Raw genomic sequence first — 24502 nt, 5'->3', positions numbered from 1 at the left:
AGCGCGCCGATCTCTTATTTATAACCTCCACCACCCCCTGATTATCACTCCAGAATACCACTCTCTTTCCCGCCAACTGAGCACCCCAGATATTCACGGCCACTACTATTGGAAATAATTCCAAGAAAGCAATATTTTTGGTAACCCCAGATGTTATCCATTCCGCCGGCCAGCCCGCCACGCACCACGCCCCTCGAAAATAAGCCCCGAAACCTAACGAACCCGCCGCGTCGGTGAACAGCTCCAAATCATGATTTGACCGCGGATTGGACTGCCACAACGCCTCCCCGTTAAAATCCTCCAAAAATTTTTCCCAAAGTCTTAAATCATCCCGCAAAAAACGAGAATTTCGCACACGATGGTGCGTTTTCTTTAGACCGGATATAGCGTGTGATAACCTGCGCAAGAACACTCTGCCCATAGGAATAACCCGACAGGCAAAATTTAAACTACCAACAATAGACTGCAATTCGCGCAAAGACAACTTAGGCCTACACACTGCCTCGCTCACCATTTCCCGTAACTGTTGAACCTTATGCCTCGGTAATCGCGATACCATGGCCACCGAATCCAGCTCAATTCCCAAAAATACCAATGAAGTACTAGGTCCTTCCGTTTTACTATCAGAAAGAGGAATCCCGAAGTCATTGGCCACCCCTTGAAAACAAGTCATCAAATTGAGACAATCACCCGAACCAGCCCTTCCAACAAATAGAAAATCATCCAAATAATGCACCATCAGCCGCGAACCCGACCTCTGCTGTACAACCCAGTGCACAAATGTACTGAACGCCTCAAAATAAGAACATGCTATAGAACAACCCATAGGCATACACTTATCGAAGTAAAATTGCTGCTGAAATCGGAACCCTAACAGGTGAAAACTATCCGGATGAACCGGCAACAAACGAAATGCCGCTTCTATATCCGCCTTCGCCATCAAAGCCCCAGGACCACACTGCCGCACTATTCGCACTGCCGAATCAAAAGATGCGTATCGCACTGTGCATAATTCTCTCGGGATGCCATCATTCACAGACTGCCCTTCGGGGAAGGACAAATTATGAATTAATCTGAACTTGCCCGGATCCTTTTTTGGAATTACTGCTAAAGGCGATAGGACCAAGTCACGTAACGGAATCTCATTAAAGGGACCGGCAATACGGCCGAGCTCAATTTCCCCCAACAGCTTGTCTTTCACTACCGCTACCATACGCCGAACCGACGGGCAATTGACCCCACCCCCAACTTCCCCCCTCCCTTGAAACGGTATTTTGAAACCAGAACGAAAACTCTGATCTAACAACCCCGCCGTCTCCTTACGCAGGTACAACCGTAACCACGGCAGCATCGCGGTTATTCTAATAGGTGTTGGTGCCCGATCAAAGACCCGGTCTACTCGCGCCCTTTGCGAGCTGGGCTGAGGCAGGCCCTTCCCCTTGTCTCTTAGGACACTTGGACATGGGGTGACCTGCTCCGCACCCGGAACAGGCGTGCCGGAACTTACAATCCGGGAAAATACATGTGGAGCGATTGAATCTCCAGCACACGTCACTGCGTCCCGCGCTCCCCTTTCCTGCACTACTGCTGGGCGAATCCTTCCGAAAGGACCGCCCAGGTCCAGTTCCAGCCACTAATCCCTGCCCCATACCACCTGAGGATGCCTTTGCAGCCATTTGAGTTAATCAGAGTCCAACATCCTGCGTGCCCCAGGATATAAACTTGTTTTCTTCCATACGATCCCGGAAACGTTCATCATAATTAAGCCAGGACCAACCCTCGTAAGTCTTACTGGCCGCTAGTATTGCATCTGCATAACATAATAGAGCCCCATACTGTGCTGGATCCTTCTTCCCCACTACACTAGCTAAACGCAGAAAAGCCCTTGTCCAATTATGGATATTGCGGGCAACCTTAATCCGCGCCCCTAAGAATTGATCTCTCTTATCCCTCTTCTTTTTATCCTTACGCTTACCTCGCCTGCCCTCTAATAACTGGAAAATATCAATGAACTGCCTACGTCTAATTCGCCTGCGAATGGAACGCGGAACTTCTTCCCATAGCTCAGTAAAAGCTACCAGAGCCGGGGCACCATGCACTGTGGCCCCCCCAACAGCTCCTCCCTGAACCGCAGCCCCCGAATCCGAAGAGGTATCTGAGGACGAAGAAGAGGACGACGACGACGAGGACGAGTCTGAGGAGCTAGAGCGCCCCTTCCTTCTCTTTTTCTTGGCCTTCCCTGACCGGGAAGACCCACGCTTTCTAACCACTCTCTCTGGTTTAACACCTGGCAACACCTCCCCACCACCTAAGTCCTGTCATCCCGCATCCCCTCGACGTTCTCGTCCGCCCCCTTAGTCCCCGCGACACCACGTCTGTCCAGTCTAGGGAAAATAATAAACTCACCAGCCTGCTCAGGCTCCGCAGGCAATACGTCAGCCATCCGTAACTGCTCTCGCTGCCCAATGTCCTCCATTATTGGCGCTTCATTACGCCAGGCCTCCCAACGCGATGGGCCCGGTAATTCCCCATCATCCTCTGCCCAATTCCCCTGTGGAAAAACAGAAGGGACAGGAGAAGGATCCGAAACCGGCACCATGTCCCGCTCACCCCCCTCCCCCGTTCGCCCCGTCTCCCCGGCACTCCTCCCCAACCCCCCACCTAAAGACCTACCCAGGCCAAGGCATACTCCCCCCCTCCTGCTGCCCCCCTCCCCTCCAGACCGTCTGACACCGCCACTCGATCTCCTACTCCCAAGCTGTGCTGGCGACCGCCCCTAGACATCCCAACTGCCTGCACCATCGTGTGCACTGATGTGTCCACATTCTCCCCCCCCACTGCTGTGCGATTTCTAAACTCCCCGCGGGCCCCCCTTACGCCTCGCTCCGCCACCCCCCTAATACCTCTCACACTCCCTCTCGTACTCCCTTTGCCACGAACACTAGTTTTTTGCTGCGATCTCGCTATCCCCACATCATCACCAATTGCCCCAAACCAATCATCCACAAAGTACTCTGCATCCGCATTGAAAACAGCACCAGCTAAAGGGGATTCCCCGCTCCTCATAGCAGCTCTGCTTGCCCGCCCCTTAGACCGGGGCTTCCCTGCTCTGCTACTCCTCCCCCGAACCAACCCTCTAGCCACATCCCCCGTAGGCAAAGGCAACGGCGCCTCCCCTCCTGCTCCCAAGCCTCCTCTAGCCGCACCCCGAACCAGGCCATGTGCTCCACCCCTGTCTACTACTCCAAAACCGCTCACCCGCTCTGTAATCGGCATGCAGTCCTCGTCTGCTACCTCCTCTCCGGGGACCCAAGCCGCCTCCTCAGATTCCAGAAACGCCGCGACACCCCGGTCCAGCTCCTCCTCCTCCCATTCTGGTCTCCGGCTATCCATGAGTCACCACCACCGAACTGCCGCTGCTGCACAGAATTCTACTGCCTGTAAGTAACCGCCTCGCGAATCTGCTACCCCTCTCTCGCTCGCCAGCCGCCCGAATAACCCCCGCGTTCCTGCAACTGCTTAACCGCAGTTTGAATTTTGTCTCCCCACCAATCCCAATCGCCCACGTCTCGCTGATCCGCTCCTACTACTATCCCCTCCCCCCCCCCCCCCCCGTCGCGTCCGCCGCTTCCCGCCGACTTGCCCGCGCCTCCATACTGCTTCCCAGACCCCCCCCCCCTTCCCTCGGCCATGCACGTCTCGCTATGCGGGCCTGCGCCCACATTACGCCGTCCAGCCGGACATGAAGTCCGGCTGGTCTTCCAGGAACACGAGGGAACAGCCCTGTGTGCACAGAGCAAAGCTCTGCAATTTGGAGAGAAAACTCTGCCCCATGCTACTGGAGGACATCACCCAGAGAGCATGGCTAATTCATCCTGCTATTTACGGAAAACAGTTTAAGGTGAAGCAGACTTGCATTTTCACTACGTGCTCTTTAAGTTCTGGAATTTATTTCCGGGGGATGTGGCAAAGGCAGTTATTGTAGCTGGATTTAAAAAAGATTTGGACAAGTTCCTGGAGGAAAAGTCCATAAAGCGTTATTAACCATGAAATTTTGAGGAAAGTCACAGCTTATCCCTTGGTGTAAGCAAAATGGAATCGTATCTACTATTTGGGATCCTGTCAGATTCTCGTGACCTGGATTGGCTACTGTGGAAACAGGATACTGGGCTCGATGGTCTGACCTCGTATGACAGTTCTTATGTTCTTGTGCTTGAAGTGGTGATATGAAATAGTGTAGTTGAATTAGTACATCTGTATATAGTGTAGACTGAATTATGCACAAGTATTTTTATTTGCTACATTTCTTAAGAATGCCTTTCTTGTTAATAAAAATTGTAGTAAAGATGAGTTTGAGTTTTCAGTTTTAGCTGGAGTACTCTGTTATGATGGTTAAACTAGAGAGCCCAGTATGTTCAAACCAGCTCAGATAAAAGTATTAGTTGCACACAATATAATAAATATGCATTTAGCTCTAATTAGTTTTTCTTGGTCATTACAGTTTTCTGGACACACACATTCTTCCCAGTATAGCATTTGATTCTTGCTCAGATCATTCCTTTTTTTATTTTATTGTTAGTTGACAGTTTATGGCTGTCTTTCTGAATGGGTTGCCTACACTACTTTTTGTCCCCACTGAGTGCTTTACTGAAGCATAAAAGCAAAGCATATTCAAGTAAAAAAGTATAATTCCACTTATTAAAATTCCCCAGACTAACTTCCTTGCTGTGTTGAAGTTTGTTGTAACTACTGTTAGTAGACTGCTTCTGAGCATCAGTTTTTAGGGGCCCAAAGAAATCAATAAGAGAAACTCTCTGCAGATTAGATCAATGGTAGATTCACTAGTGTGTATACAAATAACTAAATGGGTCTGACAACTGTACTTAGGTGCAGAATCACAAAGAATGCAGTATATTTTCCTAATCATGACACATTTGGCCTGAAAGAATCTGCTGTACATTTACTAAGCTCTTTCTAACAGCTATTATAACATAGGTAATACTTGAATTTTTTAATGAATTTTTGCTATATTATCAAATGTAAAGAAATGTTTTAGTAATTATGATCCATATTTGGGTGATATGAGGATGTTTTAGTGTATATGCTTTTGGAACATTTCAAGTTTGTCAGCAAATTTGAAATGTCTTTCCTTTACCAACAATAGGTCATTCTGTTACATTTACCTCTACTTTAGCCCAGCCCTTAGGGATGTGGAATGAGTCCTGGATTTTAATTTCTATCCCTTATTGGTCTGTGATTTGTTTACATAGTTCTACTCTAGAAGCTTGAACTTGGGAGTTGAGAAAAGAGATTTGGTTGTATTCCTGAAGGATTGATAGAGTGGTGTGGTGTGATGGGCATGCTACTGAAGAGTGAACACCAAACAACCTCAAAACATTCAGCCCTTAACCATGCCTTTTGTATATTGTATTTAATGTGTATATTGTCTAACCATTTCTATTCTTTCCTCTCTCTTCCTTTCTCCAAGTTCTGCTACCCTTGTTAAATGTAACTGCATCTTCGGTCACCATAGTTCTAGTTTGATATATATACTGCACTCCCGTTTTATGTAAACCAGCAAGATATGTTTTCATGATTGCCGGTATATAAAAACCTTAAATAAATAAATAAAATTATTAGAAAGTTAAGAAATGTGATCTGGGACTTCTATATATTCTATAGCTTTTTCTTTGACAAACTAAAATTATAACATCAAATAAAATGTTTCTTTAAATGTTGTACATGAACAGTGTCAAAGATTACATTTCCCGAAAAGCTAGAATTGCTTTTCAGGATAAAATGTATCCCTATCTCCTCTTAACCAGAGACTATAAAAAGCTTTTTTTCCTCCATAATCTGTGGCTAGCTGTGAGAAACGCTTACTCCTGTGTGACTTTTCAAGCCTCTACAGAGCCTACTGGAGTTATTTTCTCATGGTGCTTCCATGACAGGCTCTCCAGGGCACCCAGAAGCAAGCCTCAAAACATTGGAGAAAATATTTTTTAATTTGGGAAATAGTGTAATAAAAATGTGTCGCATACAAAGCATTCCTGAAAATTATAATAAGACTAAAATAGCTTTTTCTGGCTTATAACCAACCTGTACCTCTCTCTTTATTTTTTTTTTTCCATGTAGGTCTTCTGAAAACATTCAAATATGTCATAAGATCAAAGGGAGAAATATTCTTAGAAAATTTCATGCTGTTAAATCTCTATAGAGTAGCAGTTTTCTTAAATTAATGTAAAATCCCATTGCAAATACATGGATTTGGAAAACTTTGGAAGAGTATCATTTCTTAATAGTAATTATTGGTTTTACATTATTTTTCACAGGAGAATTGATCACAGCCGCATGTGAGCTTGGAGTAAGTATTAGTTTTATTATTTAATCAGTGTTCTCATTAACAGTTCTAGGAATTAAGGAAGTTTAATGATGGTGTAAAGTAGATTTGTTTTCAAACAATTTTTACTAACATAACTACAATGTTTATTTTAAATCCAATTAAATTGTAGAGCAAAAGCTTTACTGTGTATACAGTAGATGATTTTTTTTATCAAGCCAAATTTAGTGCCAACTGGAGACAAAATCGGGTTACTAGCTTTAATAAGTTTTACTATTCAATAAACTTTTATGGTGCCATGATCTCATTTAGCAGAGCTATTAGCACAGGGGTAGACTTAACTGCAGTATGGTCTTATAATTTGCCAGTTAAATATTTTTGCATCTATTTAAAAAAAACAAAAAAAAAACAAAACAAAAAAAACCTCTGACCTTTATGGACTTTCAAGCTAGACAACAAACTGTTTGTTTCACATTAGCTGCCATTTTCAGCTTTGTATAGTAAGAGAAAAATATGCAATTTTATCTTAAATACAATAAACTGAGATCTGAGAAAATGGACAGAAAGCTGCACCATTTCTTGCTCCCTCTTGTCCCTTCTCTTTGTCAGTTGATTTCTGTGGATGACAAATAAGGCATAAAGAGGATCCGGTTTCAAAAACAAACCTGGTAGAGCTGTTCTTGATATGATTTTACAAGCCTCCAGTTTGCAGAATGTTTAAACTTTGCAGAAAATAAGAGACCCTTTATTTTCAATGTGTCATACAATTTTAGTGTAAAAACTGCACTTGTTCTAGTGTATGCTAGTGCCAAGTATTGTACACCAGTTTGGGTATCAAAAAACTTTATTAAGAAACTATATGTCCAGATTGTGTTGTTCAGATAATAACAGACACATTGAAATACACTCTTGCTCTAATATCATGCCTTTTAGTCTCTGCTTAGACACTGCAACATTAAAGATCTGAGAATATCTAGTGTGTTCATTATATCAAGATATGTTCAGTCCTCCTTGATAACTGCCTCAGGTCCTGTAACCCTATTTAGGAGCATGCAAAACAACAAGAAGCTAATAGTCCTATTGATCACTGGTGTGCACTGCTGTGCACTGTGAAACTCCTGATGTTCCTAATAAGGACCCCACTGAAAATTCTACAAGAGTTCCATGTGATTTTGACCTCCAATGAAAGAGTTGGTGCTCCACAAATCATCGCAGGACCTTGACAGGATGTTGTGCACATCTCCTTCACAACTGAAAGAGAGTGTGATTTTGGTCTTCCAAATCAATGGATCATATTGCAAACAACTGTAATCTATGCTCATTTGTAGGTGTACTAGATACTTTAAATTGTGCTACTATTGAAACCATCCAGTGACCTCTAGATTTGACTCTGAGCATCTGATTCATGCATACTTGCCAGATGAAAAAAGTGTAAAAAAAAATGGCTGACCAAAGAACTATCCAAGATATTAATGGTCAGGTTGCTAATATTAAGGGGAGTCATCATACATTAAAAACTTACTTGGCCCCAAATCAGGCTAGTAGCCATGGGTTTCCCCATATTGTTTTCTGTTATTGATTTATTTATATTTTTGTGTGCTTTGTAATCCAGTAGGAGCAAGTATTTTAGACTAGCAATATAAAAATCTTCGTAAATAAATTCTGAGTTAGTGCCTCAGTATGGCCACATTTCGACAAAAAATGTATGTCAAGGAAAAACAATTGCAGAAAGCAATTCCAATAATATTCTGATAAGGTTTTAATAAGTCACAGAAGGGTTCATTTTTCATAAAAGAGAGAATTTCAAGGACAAGTGGTGATATGAAATGAAAGTTCAGAAGAAATGTGAGATAATTCGATTATAGTGAGAAAATGCTACTATACTGAGAAGGTGTTCGATGTCTGAAGCAACCTACCTAAAGAGGGATAGAAGCTGGTACTGTGACAGAATTCAAACTTACTTAAGATAGATAAAGAGAACAGTTGTAAAGAGTTGGAAGGTTGCAGTATTATATTCTTCTCTCCAAGAGCAGTGTGGAGGAGTAGCCTATTGGTTAGAGTAGCAAGCTGTGAACCAGGGAAGCCAGGGTCAAATCATGCTGACCTGCCTTGTGACCTGTCACTTCACTCTCCATTGCATCAGGTACATACTTATATGGTCATTTTTCAAAATGCAATGGGCTATTATCACATGTGTTAGGGCCTTATTGCAGGTGATAATGCCCTAATGCACGCGATAACGATCACATCGTGACGATAAAATGTAAATGAGGAAAAGGGGAGGGGTTGGGCGGGGTTAGGAAAAATTTTTTTCTGGTACTGCTGCGGGTGATAATGTTTAACACATTATCGCTGGCAGTAGTGCCAGAAATAACTCACCTTTTACAATGGCGCTATGGGGGTGATAGTGTGTACTGTACCGTAACAGGTGAAAACGCACCACCGCAATGCGGCCGGGTGCACGTTGTCGCCCTCGCCCCTTTTCTAGCCACGGCTCAACATTCTGTTCTATTTATAGCGGAATGATAAATCCTACGGCAAGATTGCAAACCCTCTGTGGATAGGGAAATACCTATAGTACTTGAATGTAATCTACTTTGAAGGGTCATGAAAGGCAGAATATAAATGTGAAAAATAGATGTCGAGAAAACAGTGAATAGGTAAGTTGTATTTCTTTAATGATATTGTTGGCCATAGGTAGTTTGGTTTGAACTCGCAGAATACAATGCCTTAGAAAACATCCGATTTGATGCTGGCAGCCTTGTGATGGCTAGGTGCTGTCTAGCAAGATGATAGGGAAAAACAAGACTTGGATAAAGAAAACATGACCTAATCTCACCACCTGCCAGGGAGAAAGTAGCTGAGTTGATACTTGTTGCATTCGTGCCTCTTCTCGCCCCTCACTCCACCCTCTCTACCTTGGGAGCGACTCCCTTCGGCTCTGACGGACAGATGCAGCCGCGGCTTCTCTCTGCCTCTTGGTCCCGGTGTCCCCGGGCTGGCTTGACGCTACGGATCCGCCATGTTCTTGATGATGTAAGGGCGCGCATGCGCTCCAGACTTTGTACCAGAAAGGGCGCGAACCTCGGGGGCGTCCCCCCGTAGTGACTTCATCCATTTCCACTTTAAAAGGTCTTTGTTTGCTAACCTCTAACGAGTTAGCAAGGAACTCCCAACAGGACTTGCTTCGGCAGTCCACGATACTTGCAACAACGATCCGAGTCAGCCAGGGGAATCCTTCTCCACTGCTCGGCCTTTTCAAACTTACCAGGAGTACCCGCTCCACGGGGGCCCCGCTCTCTCTTCTTGATTTCATATTGCCAAGACTGGATCCGATACTCGCTCTTTGAGGGCCTGCGCCCCTGTATACTCAGAAGACTCCTCATTGCCTGGAAGCGATCGCAGAAGTGAACACAGTGAGTTCTATTGTAGATAGGAATCGATATTCGCTCCACGAGGGCCTACATTCCTATAGCTCTGAAGACTCCCTTCCGTCCAAGACGTTATCGCAGGTACGGACATTGAGAGTTCTATTGGCAAGATTGCAGATAGGAACCGGTACTCGCTCCACGAGGGCCCGTGTTCCTAGAATTCTTTACAGACTCTCTTCTACTCTGGAAGCTGTTCCATATACAACTATTGTGAGTTCTTATTACAGACTGTTTGTAGGAACCAGTGCTCGCCTATGGCTCCTGTTCCTAAATATACCGAAGACTCTCTGTGGCATAGAGACCATTGCAGACATCTACTATTGTGAGGTGTACCATCTTGTATCCAGTATATCCTGTCTACTCACTACTTCTAGTCTCTCTCTACGGCTCAGCGACCCAGAGATTATATTCCAGTATCAGAGGGACTTCAGCCCTGCCGAATACATCGACTCACTACTGCCACCTCTGGTGGTCCAGCTTCCAGCCTAATAAAGAACTATTGTGTTTATCTCATATGCTAGCTTAGCCGGTGGTTCCTCTCAGGATCTCCTCCTGGGGGCGCTGTCATCTGTCATCGACCCAGGGATTCACCATTTCCTCCAAGTGGTCATTCCTTACACTACTATCACTCTGTGGGAGCCAACCACTAACACTGCTTACGGAAGTATTATATAGATAGCTACTTTCTCTTTCTATGGGGATTGCCAGCAGCCTATATATAACAGATTGCTACTCTATAGCGGAGGCATGATAGATTGCTATCTCTGTAGCAAAGTACAATATACCTATTGTTAGCTCCTCTCAGAAGAGTATCATTGAACAGATTGCCAACTCCTCTTCCCTGGGGAGTTGATCCATAACAGATAGCGAACTGCTGTTAGAAGGAAGGAGATAGCAAACAGATTACTAACTCCGCCCTTCTGGCAGGGTCAGCATTACAGATAGCTAACTCCTCCCCTCTGGAGGAGCAGATCATGACGGATTGCTAACTCCTCCCCCTTTCAGGAGAAAAGCAGAATAGATTGCTAACTCCTCCCCTCTGGAGGAGGAGAGCGTAATAATACTAATAGGCTACAATTGCCCAGAAGCCTTTAGTTGTGGTAGAGAATTGTCCAGACAAGACCTAGGTCATCAAGTTTTTGAGCAACCTCACTAGTGTTGGTATCTGTTTATATTATTAGAAAACTTTATGGTAAGACACAGGAAGGGGGTTGGATTAAGTATGAGATCCTGTATGCTTTTCTCCAAGAAGGTACAGAAGCAATGAGGATGAAAACAAAAACTGACTTGGAATAAGGAGTGACATTCTAGAAGTGGTCAAGCTTCTACAGAGACAGCTGGAATATATCTTTTAAGTGTGAAGGTGAATAACTAGGCAGTTGACATTTTGTTTTGCTGTCTACTGTGTTATATTTAGGGCTTCTGATTTTAGGTTTTTATAAATTGTAAATGTAGGTGTTTATTTTCCAGCTAATTGGGGATTTTTTGGGGTACTAAAAATCGGTGTTTATCAGTGTTTTCGCAGCGCGCGTACTATTGTTGGATGCCTTTTCCAGTTGAATCAAATGAATACATTTTGTGGAATCATTAGCGTGGAAAGGCACAAAAATAAAGCTGAGGATCCAGGGTAAGCCAAAAAAAAAAAAAGTAGTAAGAGAGTACTAGAGGAAGTGGTGTTTTTCTTGAGTTTTATTAAACACTTATTCTATTTTTATATTTTGCATCTGGGTGTTTTATTGGGATTTATCGATTAAACCTAAAATCAGAAGCCCTAGTTATACTATAAGGAAATGCATTTAAAAATATGTATGCATTTTACGATGAACTTATCCGGGTGTTAGGTTCACCACCTGTGGGAAGATCCCACGAGCAGTTTCACTTATCCCGATGCCATTACTACAATCCTTGCAGCAGGAAACACCTCTGACGTTCGGTGTCTCCATTCCTGCTGGCATCTCTCTATGCGTACGCGCGCATCTGTGCTGGTGGGAAAGCCCATGGTCCTCTCAGCTGATGTTATCCCCGCTGCTCTATAAAAGGGCTCTTTGGTTTCTCCAGGGTTGCCTTCGCAAGGTCTCTTGTTTCCTGTGTCTTTGTTTGGTTCCTGTGTCCTCAGTCTGTTCCAGTGCCTGGTGACTTCAGTATTCAGTCCAGAGGTTGTGCTTTCCTTCAGAGTTCTGCTCCAAGTCCACAGAGTTCCTGGTCTTAGTCTTGTTCCTGTCTTCCTCTTCTGAGGTCTTGCTCCAGCCTCTGGTCTGTGCTTGTCGTCATTGTCCGCCTGGCTCCTGGTCTTCGGTGTTTGCCTGGTCCTTGACTTCTGGACCTCTTTTTTCAACTTGCTGTGGTCTTCCATCTTGTTCCTGGTTCCTGTCTTCAACATGCTTCAGTCTTCAGCCACGCATAAGTCTTGTTTTGAGCCATCAGCCTTGTCATTGCTGAGTCTTCTCCAGCTTGGCTGCGCCACAGTCCTTGTTTCCTGTCTCCGGTGGATACTGTTCTTGTCTGTCCCGTGTTTGGATGCATTCACCCGGCTACAGCGTGGGCCTTGGAGCCTGCCTATGAGGTTGTGCCGTGACACAAGGGCTCATGCACAGATTCGTCTCTACCTGCAGTCCAAGTTTATGGAGTGGCCAGTGGGCCTTCCCTTGGACACTACCCTTTGGACTGTTTCTGAAGCCTGGTTTCCTGAAACATGTCCAGGCAGTTCTTGTGCTTCATTTGAAAGGGACTAGGTTACTCATGTGACAGGAATTAAGTAAACCAGATAGTCAAATATATGTCTCTATGGCCCCCAAAATTTGATGTGATCAAGTTTTTATATTTGCAATTAAACAGTTTAACTTTTGTTGAAACTTTCCTAGAGTAAAATCCAGCCCTGACATAGCCTGTATTTCAGAATGTTAGATAATTCCTTAATCAGTGGGATACATCTTCAACAAACGTCTGCAGTAGCATATGACAGCAGTTCTTTTATGAGGCTGAAAACAAGCAGAAGCTAAAGAACATTTAAAATTATATCTTCCGATCACATTCTGATGTAAATTTTCATAGGACATAGTAATAGCTAAGTGGTTCAAGTCCATTTAAATTAAAGATATACAACCCCAGGGTTCCTTGCTCTCGCCGACCCTATTCAACATATATCTTCTCTCCCTATGCCAACTACTCAATAACCTCAACCTCACCTATTTCATTTATGCAGACGACGTGCAGATCCTAATCCCCATCAAGGATTGTCTTGCCTATTGGACAGTCTAAACTATTGGAATAGCTGCCTACACGCTATCGATCTTCTTCTCACAAGCCTCAGCCTTGTTCTCAATACGTCCAAGACTGAACTGCTGGTCATCTCCCCCAATGATGATAACCCACTAGCCAACACTACTAATACACCATTAGTAAATCAAGTGAGAGACCTTGGAGCCATCCTAGACTCCAGAATGAACCTTAAAAAATTCATTAACACCACCACTAAAGAAGGCTTTTACAAACTACAGGTCCTAAAACAGTTAAGACCTCTCCTTCACTTCCATGACTATCGCTCGGTCCTTCAAGCCATACTATTCTCAAAGATTGATTATTGTAATGCGCTTCTGCTTGGTCTCCCGGCCTCTTCTACCAAACCTCTTCAGATGCTGCAAAACGCTGCAGCCAGGATCCTCACAAACTCTCGCCGTATGGACCACATCACACCGATTCTAAAAATACTTCACTGGCTACCCATCCGCTACAGAATTCTCTTCAAGACACTGACCATCATTCACAAAACCATATTTCAGCAATCCTCTCTCCAACTCACCATACCCCTCAAACCACACTCCTCAGCAAGACCAACCAGATCTGCATACAGAGACTCCCTCCAGGTTCCCCTGAACAAATCCGCTATACATAACGCCATTGAAAAACGAGCGCTATCAACTGCTGGTCCACATCACTGGAACTCTCTCCCGCCAGATCTCCACCAGGAACATAGTCATATCACATTCAGAAAAAATTTAAAACATGGCTGTTCGCCCAAGCATATCCTTGAAGAAACCTTATGGTAACCCACACGGACCAACACTCCTCGGTTGCGTCCTCTTTCTGCCTCACAAAGGAACTGTTTTCTGCTTACTGCGCTCTTATATAACTTGCCTATTCGACTCCTCTGTGTAAATTGTATATAATTTTACCATGTAAGCAACTGCTCTCTGCTTACATGCACGGCTCTCCAGTTAGAAATTGTTAACCTATCCCTTTTTTTCTAACAGCCCCGTTCCACGGTCCCTGTTGTAATGTAACTTTCGCTTTCAGTGTTAACTGGTTTCCCCCCTAGTTTATTGTAAACCGGTACGATAAGACTTGGTCTTGAGCATCGGTATATTAAAAGAATTTAAATAAATAAATAAGAAGTATGACTCAAATATATTATATCTAAACTTATCTCAAAATAAAAATAAACCTCAATCTAAGCCACAGCATCAGAAGTGTTAAAGTTTAATAACCAGTCTCTTGCCTCACAATGGGCTGCAGATGGTGTCCAAAGCATCACCAATAAATCAATCATCTGCTGATAGGCATAGAAATATAATATCTCCAAAAAGAAAAATATGTATTATTAACTGAATGCAGTAGGTTCTCAAGATAAACCGATGCTGTGTGCTCATTTCGCATAATTGCAAAATCAAACATAACCCGACACAGGCCCATGTTTCGGCACCTGTAGCCTGCCTCAGGTGTCCTTTTATTTCTCAACAATGTCTACCCGGCATCTCTGCTCTTTTGCTATTTATTATATGAAATACAAACAGCCCATGTCGAGAAAGTAAACGTAACTGCTGCCATGAAAGTGGACATATCTTGGTGGATGAGTCCATTGGTCTTAACGAAAGGAGCACCTTTTTGGACTCTGCACACCAACTAATCCTCACAATGGATGCCTCAACTCGGGGGTGGGGAGCCCATTTGCTTCATCTCAAAACTCAAGGCCTATGGTCTCTGAAGGAAAGCAATTTCCAGATCAACCGGTTAGAGTTAAGAGCAATAAAAAAAGGCGATCCACACATTCAAGCCAGAACTTTGGGAGAAATGTGTGATGATCCATACGTACAATCAAGTAGCCATGTTTTACATAAACAAGGAAGGAGGGTCCGGTTCCAGGTTATTGTGCAAGTGGAGAGAACGCAGGGTAGAGATCGGAACACCCAACAATGGGGAACTGCAATAATCTATCCCGGAAAAGATCAGAGCTTGCAAAACTGTTCTGAAGTCTTCTATGCTCAACAAAGATTATAAATATCTTAACATGTGAAGCTTCATATATTTGGGATGAATTATATGTTTAATATGGGCCTTTGTTGAAAGATTAGTTTCTAGAATGACCCCCAGGTCTCGAACTGTCTTTGAAATGGGTATGGTATGTTTACCAAATTCAAATCTCTGGTACATTCTTGGTTCGAGACATTACAATTTCTGTTTTTGATATGTTTAATGCTAAATGTTTTTGAAGGATCCATGCATCAATTGCACCTAGAACAATTTTAAGATGATTCAATGTGTTGGCTAAAGAATTTATCAGGATGAAAAATTGGATATCGTTGGCATCATGGTGAGTCTGGAGCAAGGCTGCTAAGGCTGGGGCAAGGCTTTGAGAGGCTGATAAGGCTGGGGTAAGGCTGGAGCAAGGCAGTGGACAGAAACAGAGTGCTGTTAAGGACTTGGACAGGAACAGAGTGCAGGGAAGAACTGGAACTGGATCTTGCTTGCAGGCAAGGATTGGAACTTGAGCTAGACTAGGACAGGACAAGCGAGACGAGGATAACATAGAACATGGAAAATGAAGACCTGAAGGCAGCATTAGGTAGGGAAGGCCTTGAGAGGCAAGACAATGGAAAGGCCTAGATAGGTTGCAAGGCAAGGAGTAAGGAAGCCCTTGGGCCACAAGGCAAATCAAGGAGCAGGATTGGCCCTTAGACCATAAGGCAAGGCAAGGAGCAGAAATGGCCCTTAGGCTGCAAGACAAAGCAAGGAGCAGGAAGGCCCTTAGGCTGCAAGACAAAGCAAGGAGCAGGAAGGCCCTTAGGCTGCAAGGCAAGACAAGGAGCAGGAAGACCCATAGGCCACAAGGCAAGACAAGGATAGATCTGGGCAGGTTGCAAGGCAACAGTGGCTAGGGCAAGGAGCCAAGGGCAACTCATTGCAAAAGTGAGGAGAGTTTGGAAAGGCTGGATTATGTAGGGCTTAGGCTTGGGTGTAGTGCAGGCGAAGAGAAGTAGCTTCGCAAGGCTGGAGACATCGTTCGCTGAGGTCTCCTGGTGCTAGGAGGCTGCACCAAAGGCTGAGTTTGACCTGTGAGGAACTGATGGGGATAGCATGGAATGGAGATCCGAGGAGATCTCGGCTGGCAGGGAGGCTTCATAGGGTACAATGAGGTTGCGTAGCAAGTGAAATCATAACATTGACATTCCCTCCCTGTGTCACCTGAACCTGCATGTGAAGGGGTGAGACTGAAAGGGATTCTTTGATAGTTTGTTACCTATATTAGTCTTGAGTTTGTCTGAGTCTGCTGTTCCTCTTCTCTATGCTATTATCTTGTATTGGCATAACCAGTCATGAAGACTACTCCTGAATAGGATGATGTAGACAAAAGAACTACTTCCCTGTACGTACCGGATCAGTCCAGACTCCTGGGTTTTGCCTCCGCACCAGCAGGTGGAGACAGAGCCAAACTTGTCAGGCTCCCCATATATACCAGGGTGCCACCCACAGCCTGCCAGTATAGCTCTGTCTCCAGCAGGTGCGGGAAGCTTACCCAGAGCCTCTTCTGAATTTTGTTGGAGGTTAGTTAGCCAGGCAGGAACGTAGTGAAGGGTTTCTTCTTGTTTGGTTAGTAAAGTTTAAAAAAAAAAAAAGTTGTTGTTTTTGTCTTCGTGCAGCACAGGTCGTCGGGGACGGCTCTGAGCCTCCCAGGGGGTTGTCGGGTCCCGAGGGGACCATCCCCCCTGGTTGTAGGCGGCTGAGGCTTAGGGTCGAGGACCCTATAGGTAGGAACCGGCCCAGCAGGGGTGATACCGGGGAGCCCGGCTCACTCACCCCAACCAGGCCGATTCAGCACTCGCTGAGGAACAGCGTCGTTTAAAAAAAAAAAAAAAAAAAAGTAAGCAGTGCCTTCGCTCGGCGGGTCGCAGTCTGTGCGGGTTTCTTTGTCGGGGGCCGGGAAGATTTCGCCGGCTCCTTGATTTTTTTTTTTCCTGTCCTTTTTTTCTAGCGGGCGGCAGCGAGAGTCGGCCGCGATGCCACGTGGCGTGGCGTGGCCTGTGTGGCCTGCGGCTCGGCGCACGTGCGGCTCTCCCGGGACGGCCTTTGTTCCGGCTGTATTCCGGGGGACGAGGGGTCGTCGGGAGTCGTGTGGGGGGCGCCAGAGAAGCGGGGGGGCTCCGGTTTGGGCACCGGATTCTGGTGCGGCAATGGCCGCCATTTTGAAGCCGGGCCCGGAAACGTCTACGGGTGTGGCGGCAGCCTTTGCGGGGGCAGAAACTCACCTCTGCCTCTTTCTCCCCAGCGCTCTCCTCCGCTGCTGGCTTTGCCCACAGGGGTCTCAGGGAAGGATGCAGGAGACGTTGAGGGATCGGATTCGGACGTCTCCTGCTCCTCCTTTTCCTCAGACTTTATTTTGGCAATGCACAGGGCCTTTAAGGCGCGTAAGCGTTCCGCAGCTTCGTCTGGCGGTCCCGAGGGGACACATTCTAGGCCTCCGGAGCGCCCTAAGCCACGGACCTCGTCGGAGGAGCCGCGGGCAAGGAGGCCCCTGAGGCCCAATCCCCCACAGACCGACCCGGATATCTCAGACAAGTCGTCTGATCAGGACGACCCAGAGGACCCGTCCCCGCCCCCAAGAGGGGTGGAGGGTGATGGGAGTCCGCAGCCCGGGACCAGACGCCAGGGGCAGGCGTCCGAGGGCAATGACCCTAGGGTCATTCGGCTGTTTCGTAGGGACGAGCTGGCGCCCCTCCTCCCCGCCATTTTGGAGGCGTTAGGGATTTCCGACACTCCAGTCGAATCCAGGGGAGCTCCATGGATCCGGTCTTGTTGGGCCTGAGTGGCCCCCCTACGACCTTCCCATTCCATTTTTCAGCTACGGATCTGTTGTATAGGGAATGGGACACCCCGGACTTGGGTTTGAAGGTTTCCAAAGAGATGGACAAGCTTTACCTGTTACCAGAGGACGCCTTGGAGATCCTGCGGGTTCCTAAAGTGGACGCCTCGGTGTCAGCGGTAAAGAAACGCACTACCATCCCAATCACGGGCACCACGGCCCTGCTGGACCTCCAGGATCAGAAGTTGGAGCTGCAATTGAAGAAGATCTTTGAGGTCTCAGCCCTAGGGGCCCGGGCAGCGATCTGCAGCAACTTTGCGCTTCGCGCCGGATTGCAATGGGCCCAGCAACTGTTGGCCAATGAGGGCCTGTCAGAAGAGGAAGCTCGACTGGCCGGACGGCTGGAATCGGCCGAACCTCCGCTCGTTCCATGGTCTCAGCGGTTTCAGCAAGGCGGCTTCTATGGTACAGAACTGGGCGGGGGACGGGGCATCCAAGTCCAAGCTGGGCTCCTTGCCATTCGAGGGTAAGCTGCTGTTCGGAAAGGAGTTTATTTATTTATTTATTTTATTTATTTAAAAGGGTTTGTATACCGTCTTTACAAACAGTGTTTAATCAAAACGGTTTACATAACTAAATAAAAAACAAATGTAAATAAAGATTTAAATTTAAAAGAACATAAAGATTATTAATGATATGATTCAGCTACTGGGGGATACTAGAGGGTATCGTCTCTCGGAAGATAGGTCGTGTTCCAGGTCCTCCCTCTCCTTGTCCTCGAAGCCTCAGTTTTGGGGAAATCGCAGATACCGGGCCTCACAGTTGGCCGCTTCTTCCTCATCCTCCTCCTCCTCCTTTCGCCCCGGAGGGGGCCGGCAGCAAAGCCAGTCCTTTCGCGGCAGGCATTTTGGTAGATCTGGTTCCTCCCAGGCTCCGTCAGGAGTTAAGGGCGCACAATGATGTGCGGACGGCGCATTCCTCAGTAGCCAGGGTAGGGGGCAGATTTACTCTCTTCTACGAGGAATGGGCCAAGGTCACGTCGGATCAATGGGTACTGTCAGTGATAAAACACGGTTACGCCTTAGATTTTGCTTGCCAGCCCCACCCGCGTTTTTTCCCGTCTCCCTGTGGGAATGCGGACAAGTGCCGCGCGGTCGGGTGGACCTTGGAAAGGTTGCTGACCTTGGGAGCTATCGTTCCGGTTCCACCTCGGGAACAACGAGAAGGACACTACTCCATTTATTTCGTCGTGCCAAAGAAGGATGGAACCTCCCGGCCCATCCTGGACCTCAAGAGCGTCAACCGATGTCTGTGGGTTCCCCGCTTTCGCATGGAGACCCTTCGGGCCGTGATAGCGTCAATGCGGCCCGGGGAGTTCTTGGCATCCCTGGATCTCACGGAAGCGTACCTGCACATCGGGATCAGGAAGGATCACCAGAGGTATCTTCGGTTCTACATCATGGGGAAACACTATCAGTTCCAGGCCTTGCCCTTCGGGTTGGCCACGGCTCCTCGAACGTTCACCAAGATCATGGTGGTAGTAGCGGCACAGCTCCGGAGGGAAGGATTGCTGGTTCACCCGTACTTGGACGATTGGTTGATTCGGGCCAAGTCCGAATCCCTCTGTCAGTCGGCGGTAGCCCGGTTCATGCAGTTGCTGCATTCTCTGGGTTGGGTGGTGAACAACGCAAAGAGTCATCTCATTCCCTCCCAGTCTCTGGACTTCTTGGGTGTGCGGTTCGACATGCGCCTAGGGCTGGTTTTCCTTTCCTCGGAGCGTCGAGGCAAATTACAGGGGCAAGTGAGGGAGTTGCTCCTGAAACAACTTCCGACGGTATGGGATTACCTCAATTGATAGGCTCTATGGCATCGACACTGGACCTTTTGCGCACATGCGACCCTTACAGTCCACGTTGCTCTCCCGTTGGAGTCCGGTCTCAGAACAGTTTTATCTCCCATTGCCGTTGACAAGACCGGCACGGCTCGGCCTCGGGTGGTGGCTCTCCCCGTACAATCTTCGTGGTCACCACGGATGCGAGTCTCTGGGGCTGGGGGGCAATGTGTTGTCTAAAGTCGGTCCAAGGCACATGGTCATCTGCCGAGGTGCGTTGGTCGATAAATCGGCTGGAGACCAGGGTGGTCCGTCTGGCGTTGCGGTCCCTGGTGCAGGGGAAGTCGCTCAGGATTCTATCAGACAACGCGACGACGGTCGCTTACATCAATCGGCAAGGCGGAACCAGAAGTCAACCGGTGGTTCTCGAGGCTCGCCTTCTGTTTCCGTGGGCGGAGCGACACCTGATTGCCCTAGCGGGGTCCCACATAGCGGGGGTAGACAATTCTCAAGCCGACTTCTTGAGCCATCATCATCTCGATCCCGGAGAGTGGGAACTGTCAAGCGCGGCCTTCCAGCTCATCTGCAACAGATGGGGCACACCAGCCATGGACCTGATGGCGACGTCTCAAAATACCAAGGCCCCAAGGTTTCTTGACCGCTGACGGGAGCGGAGGGGGTGGACGCCCTGGCGTTGCCATGGCCCACCTCGGTCCTCCTGTACGTCTTTCCTCCCTGGCCCCTGATCGGCAGGACTCTACGACGCATAGAAGACCATCCAAGCGAGGTCATTCTGGTGGCGCCAGAGTGGCCACGGCGCCCGTGGTTTGCGTATTTTGTCAACCTAGTCGTGGAGGGGCGTCTGCAGTTCCCGAACCTCCTGGATCTTCTCCACCAGGGACCCGTGTGTTTCGATCAGGCAGATCACTTTTGTTTAGCGGCATGGCTTTTGAGAGGCGTCGTTTGAAGAGCAGGGGCTATTCTGACACGGTTTCTACTTTGTTGAGTTCGCGGAAGAAGTCGACCTCTTTGACGTACGTGCGAGTGTGGAAGGTCTTTGAGTTGTGGTACGTAGAGCGATCAGTTCCTGCTACCAGAGCTCCCGTTTCGGCCATTCTGGCTTTCCTGCAGGATGGGCTGTTCAAGGGTCTATCCTGTGGTTCTCTGAAGGTACAGGTGGCGGCTCTGAGTTGGTTTCGGGGGTCCATTGATGGGAGGACCCTGGCGATGCATCCCGATGTGAACAGATTCGTGAAGGGGGCTACCCGTTTGCGCCCGCCTTGGAAAGCACTGTGCCCGTCCTGGAATTTGAATGTGGTGCTCAAGGCTCTGTGTGCCCCCCCCCTTTCGAGCCTCTAAAGCGGGCCACGCTTAAGGATCTCACTTTAAAGACGGTATTTTTGGTGGCAATCTCGGCTAGGCGAGTGTCCGAGCTTCAAGCGTTATCCTGTAGGGAGCCTTTCTTGCGGTTCTCAGAAACGGGGGTTACTCTTTGCACGGTTCCTTCGTTCCTTCCAAAGGTGGTGTCTTCGTTCCATTTGAATCAGTCGGTGGAGCTTCCATCTTTTGGGGATCATTCTGCGGAGGATCCAGCATCCAGGGAATTGAAGAAGCTGGACGTCCGTAGGTCTCTTCTGCGGTATCTGGAGGTGACTAATGAATTTCATTTATCGGATCACCTTTTCGTGCTGTGTCAAGGTCCCAAACGGGGCAATATGGCCTCCAAGACCACCATTTCTCGCTGGTTGAAGGAGGCTATAGGTTCCTCATACTTACTCTGTGGGAAACGCATTCCACAGGGCCTCAAGGCTCATTCGACGCATTCCCAGGTGGCTTCCTGGGCGGAGTGTATGCAGATTTCCCCACAGGAGATCTGCAGGGTGGCAACTTGGAAATCCTTGCATACGTTTGCGCGTCATTATCGTTTGGATGTTCAGGGCTCACGGGAGGGCAACTTCGGAGCAGGTGTGTTAAGAGCGGGCCTCTCCGGGTCCCATCCCAAGTAATTTCAGCTCTGGTACATCCCAGGAGTCTGGACTGATCCGGTAAGTACAGGGAAAGGAAAATTAGGTCTTACCTCTGATAATTTTCATTCCTGTAGTACCAAGGATCAGTCCAGAGTCCCGCCCTCAATGGAGAGCCTGCTGGGGGTGTGTTCATACTGCGAGTCTTTGTTTTTCCTTATACAGATCAGTTGACGTCTGTTTGTTCAGTGCCAGGACCCTCGTTGGGGTCAGTGAGCCTAGGTTTCTCTGGTTCAGTACCCTGGGGTTTTTAGTTAGTGTTCAGTTGGGGAATTTTCTGCTTTGACATTGTGATACTGGTAGGCTGTGGGTGGCACCCTGGTATATATGGGGAGTCTGACAAGTTTGGCTCTGTCTCCACCTGCTGGTGCGGAGGCAAAACCCAGGAGTCTGGACTGATCCTTGGTACTACAGGAATGAAAATTATCAGAGATAAGACCTAATTTTCCTATGCTGGTGGAGATGGGTAAGTGTTTCACTTGGAGAGGATCAGGGTTATCATTGCACATACCCAGTTTAGACCCTGAACAATAAGATTGGGCCATACTGATACTAATCTGACAATAGATTATTGGCCCAGACTAGGCTGCAGAGCCAGAGAAGAGTTTCTGAACCCAAACTGTGCTGATCTAGGCAGGAGTGGACGCAAGCTACAGAACAGAGCCAGTGCACAGATGAGACAAAAGAGCTGAAGCAGGCACCCTTCTGACTTGATTGAAAGGAACTGAGTAAAATAAAAGATAGTTAACTAACTCTGAGATCATGGCTTCCAGCATAGAACTCAGAGCTGCCATGCTTAAACTAAATACAAGCAGTTATCAGTTTTGGATTTTTAAAATGGAAATGCTACTGAGTAAGGATAAACTATGGGATGTGATATGTAAGGAAATATCTACTGTAAATGTAGAGTACTGGTCTGATAATATGAAGGTGAAGGTTATGATTTCTCATCTTGTGGAAGGTAGTAAATTTAATGCACATCTGAGGGCATGTGGAAATTGCTGTAAAGATTATATCTGTAATTTCAACAGCAAACTGTTTGTACTTTCCAAATTATACAATCTGAGGCTGGAAGAAGTCCCAGTAAATGTTGGAACATACTGTTGCTATGTTAGAAATCATAAAAAGGTTGAGATGCATGGAAGAAGATTTGAAAGGATAATCATGGTGTTGATGTTATAACTGTAAGCTTGCCTGATTCATTTGATCCTGTATAAATGCATTAGAAATTAGACTAGAATGTGACTTAATGTTGGACTCTGTGAAGGAAGGCCATAGACAAGTTTGTTTGCATAGCTGAAGAGTTACACAGGCAAGCACCATGAGATAAGCTCAGCCCGGGAGAAGAGAAAGGAAAAAAAGATTTTCAAACTGCCCTTACTGCAGGGTGAAGGCCTGGAGGGTGAAACTCGCCTAGAAAAGGCAAAAATGCCTTCTCAGTAGGGGATGTATCTGGTGGGTGGTTGCAACCGAAGGTGTGCTACCATTGCAGGAAGGTAGGACATTTGAAAAGGAACTGCCTAGCTTGGAAATCTGAGGACCAGAGAGTGTCAGAGACAAATGTCATTAAGACTGAACAGCTAATTTATAGCTGAAAGGAAGTCTGAATGACTCTGGAACTGCAGTTTTAAATTCTCTAAGAGAAGCAACTTGGCAGACTGATACAGTGATTCAGAAGCAATAAGCCACATGACAAGTAATAAAGATGTTTTCACAGACATTGATTATAGTATGAAAAATATAATATATTCCTAGCAGATGAGAAATGTATTTCTGTGATGGGAAAAGGAGAAGGATGTCTCAAATTCAATACCATTGCTGGACACAGGCACAACATTTTCGTGTAGGATGTGCTGTATGTGCCAGACCTGAAGGGAAGCCTGCTAACAGTGAAATGCTTGACAAGCAAGGGCCTCACTGCACGTCTGCAAGAATATATGCATGATTAAGAAGGGGGCCAGCAGTGTAGCACAAGGGGTTGCAGGTGACAACTTGTACAGAATCACCTGTGCAGTTGAAGAAGCCAAAGTAGCCACTCTGTTCCCTTACCAGGACTACATAAACACATGGCCCAGGTGCATTAAATGATTTGCTGAACAGACAGATGACAGTGGATTTACAGATTTCCCCATGCACAGAAATGCTGATGTGTATGTTGTCTGAAAGCAAAGCAACATGTACTCTGCTTCCAAAGGCAAGCTACAGCAGAGCAAGTCATCCACTAGAGCTAATGCATAGTGATTTGTGTGGACCAATGAATACAGTGAACCCTGCTGAAAACAGGTATTTCCTGGAGTAAGCACTGATGCTTACTCCAGGTACAAAAAGACTTACCTCCTGAAACGCAAAAATGATATACTGGAGAAGCTCAGAGTACAAAGCAATGAGGAGCAGCAAGTTCCAGAACAAATCTGGAACCATCCATGAACAAGGTGATTCAAGCATATCTCAAGTGACACGGAATTGAGCACCAACCCACTTTGCCTTATTCTCCTGAATAGAATGGTGTAGCCAAAAGGAATAACTACATGCTGGTGGAGATGAGTAAGAGCATGCTGCTGGATTCTAACCTATTTGACAAGTCTCGGGAGAGGCACTGAAAACTGCAAATTATCTTCAGAAACTACTGCCAATAAGGGTGAAAAAGGTGACATATGAAATGTGGCAGACAGAAAACCTTGCATGAATTACATGAGGGTTTTCAGCTGCAAGGCCTACATGTGTGTCCTGAGCAGAAAGAGCTCCAAGATGGCAGAGCCAAAGAAATTGTGCTATTGGGATACAGCGAATGAGGCTGGGAGT

At 46.6% G+C, this 24502-nt stretch overlaps 1 protein-coding gene across 1 annotated transcript in view; it reads left to right on the top strand.

Moving 5' to 3' along the window:
* Nucleotides 1-24502, top strand: part of TMEM260 (transmembrane protein 260) — a 246464-nt gene that overhangs the window by 11785 nt on the left and 210177 nt on the right. The window contains exon 2 of the mRNA XM_029598248.1: nt 6333-6364. Coding sequence (XP_029454108.1) covers nt 6333-6364 — 32 coding nt within the window. The remainder of the gene's footprint in view (nt 1-6332; nt 6365-24502) is intronic.

The sequence above is a fragment of the Rhinatrema bivittatum genome, chromosome 4, assembly GCF_901001135.1.
Source record: "Rhinatrema bivittatum chromosome 4, aRhiBiv1.1, whole genome shotgun sequence".
NCBI lineage: Eukaryota > Metazoa > Chordata > Amphibia > Gymnophiona > Rhinatrematidae > Rhinatrema > Rhinatrema bivittatum.
This window is presented reverse-complemented; position numbering and strand designations above follow the sequence as displayed.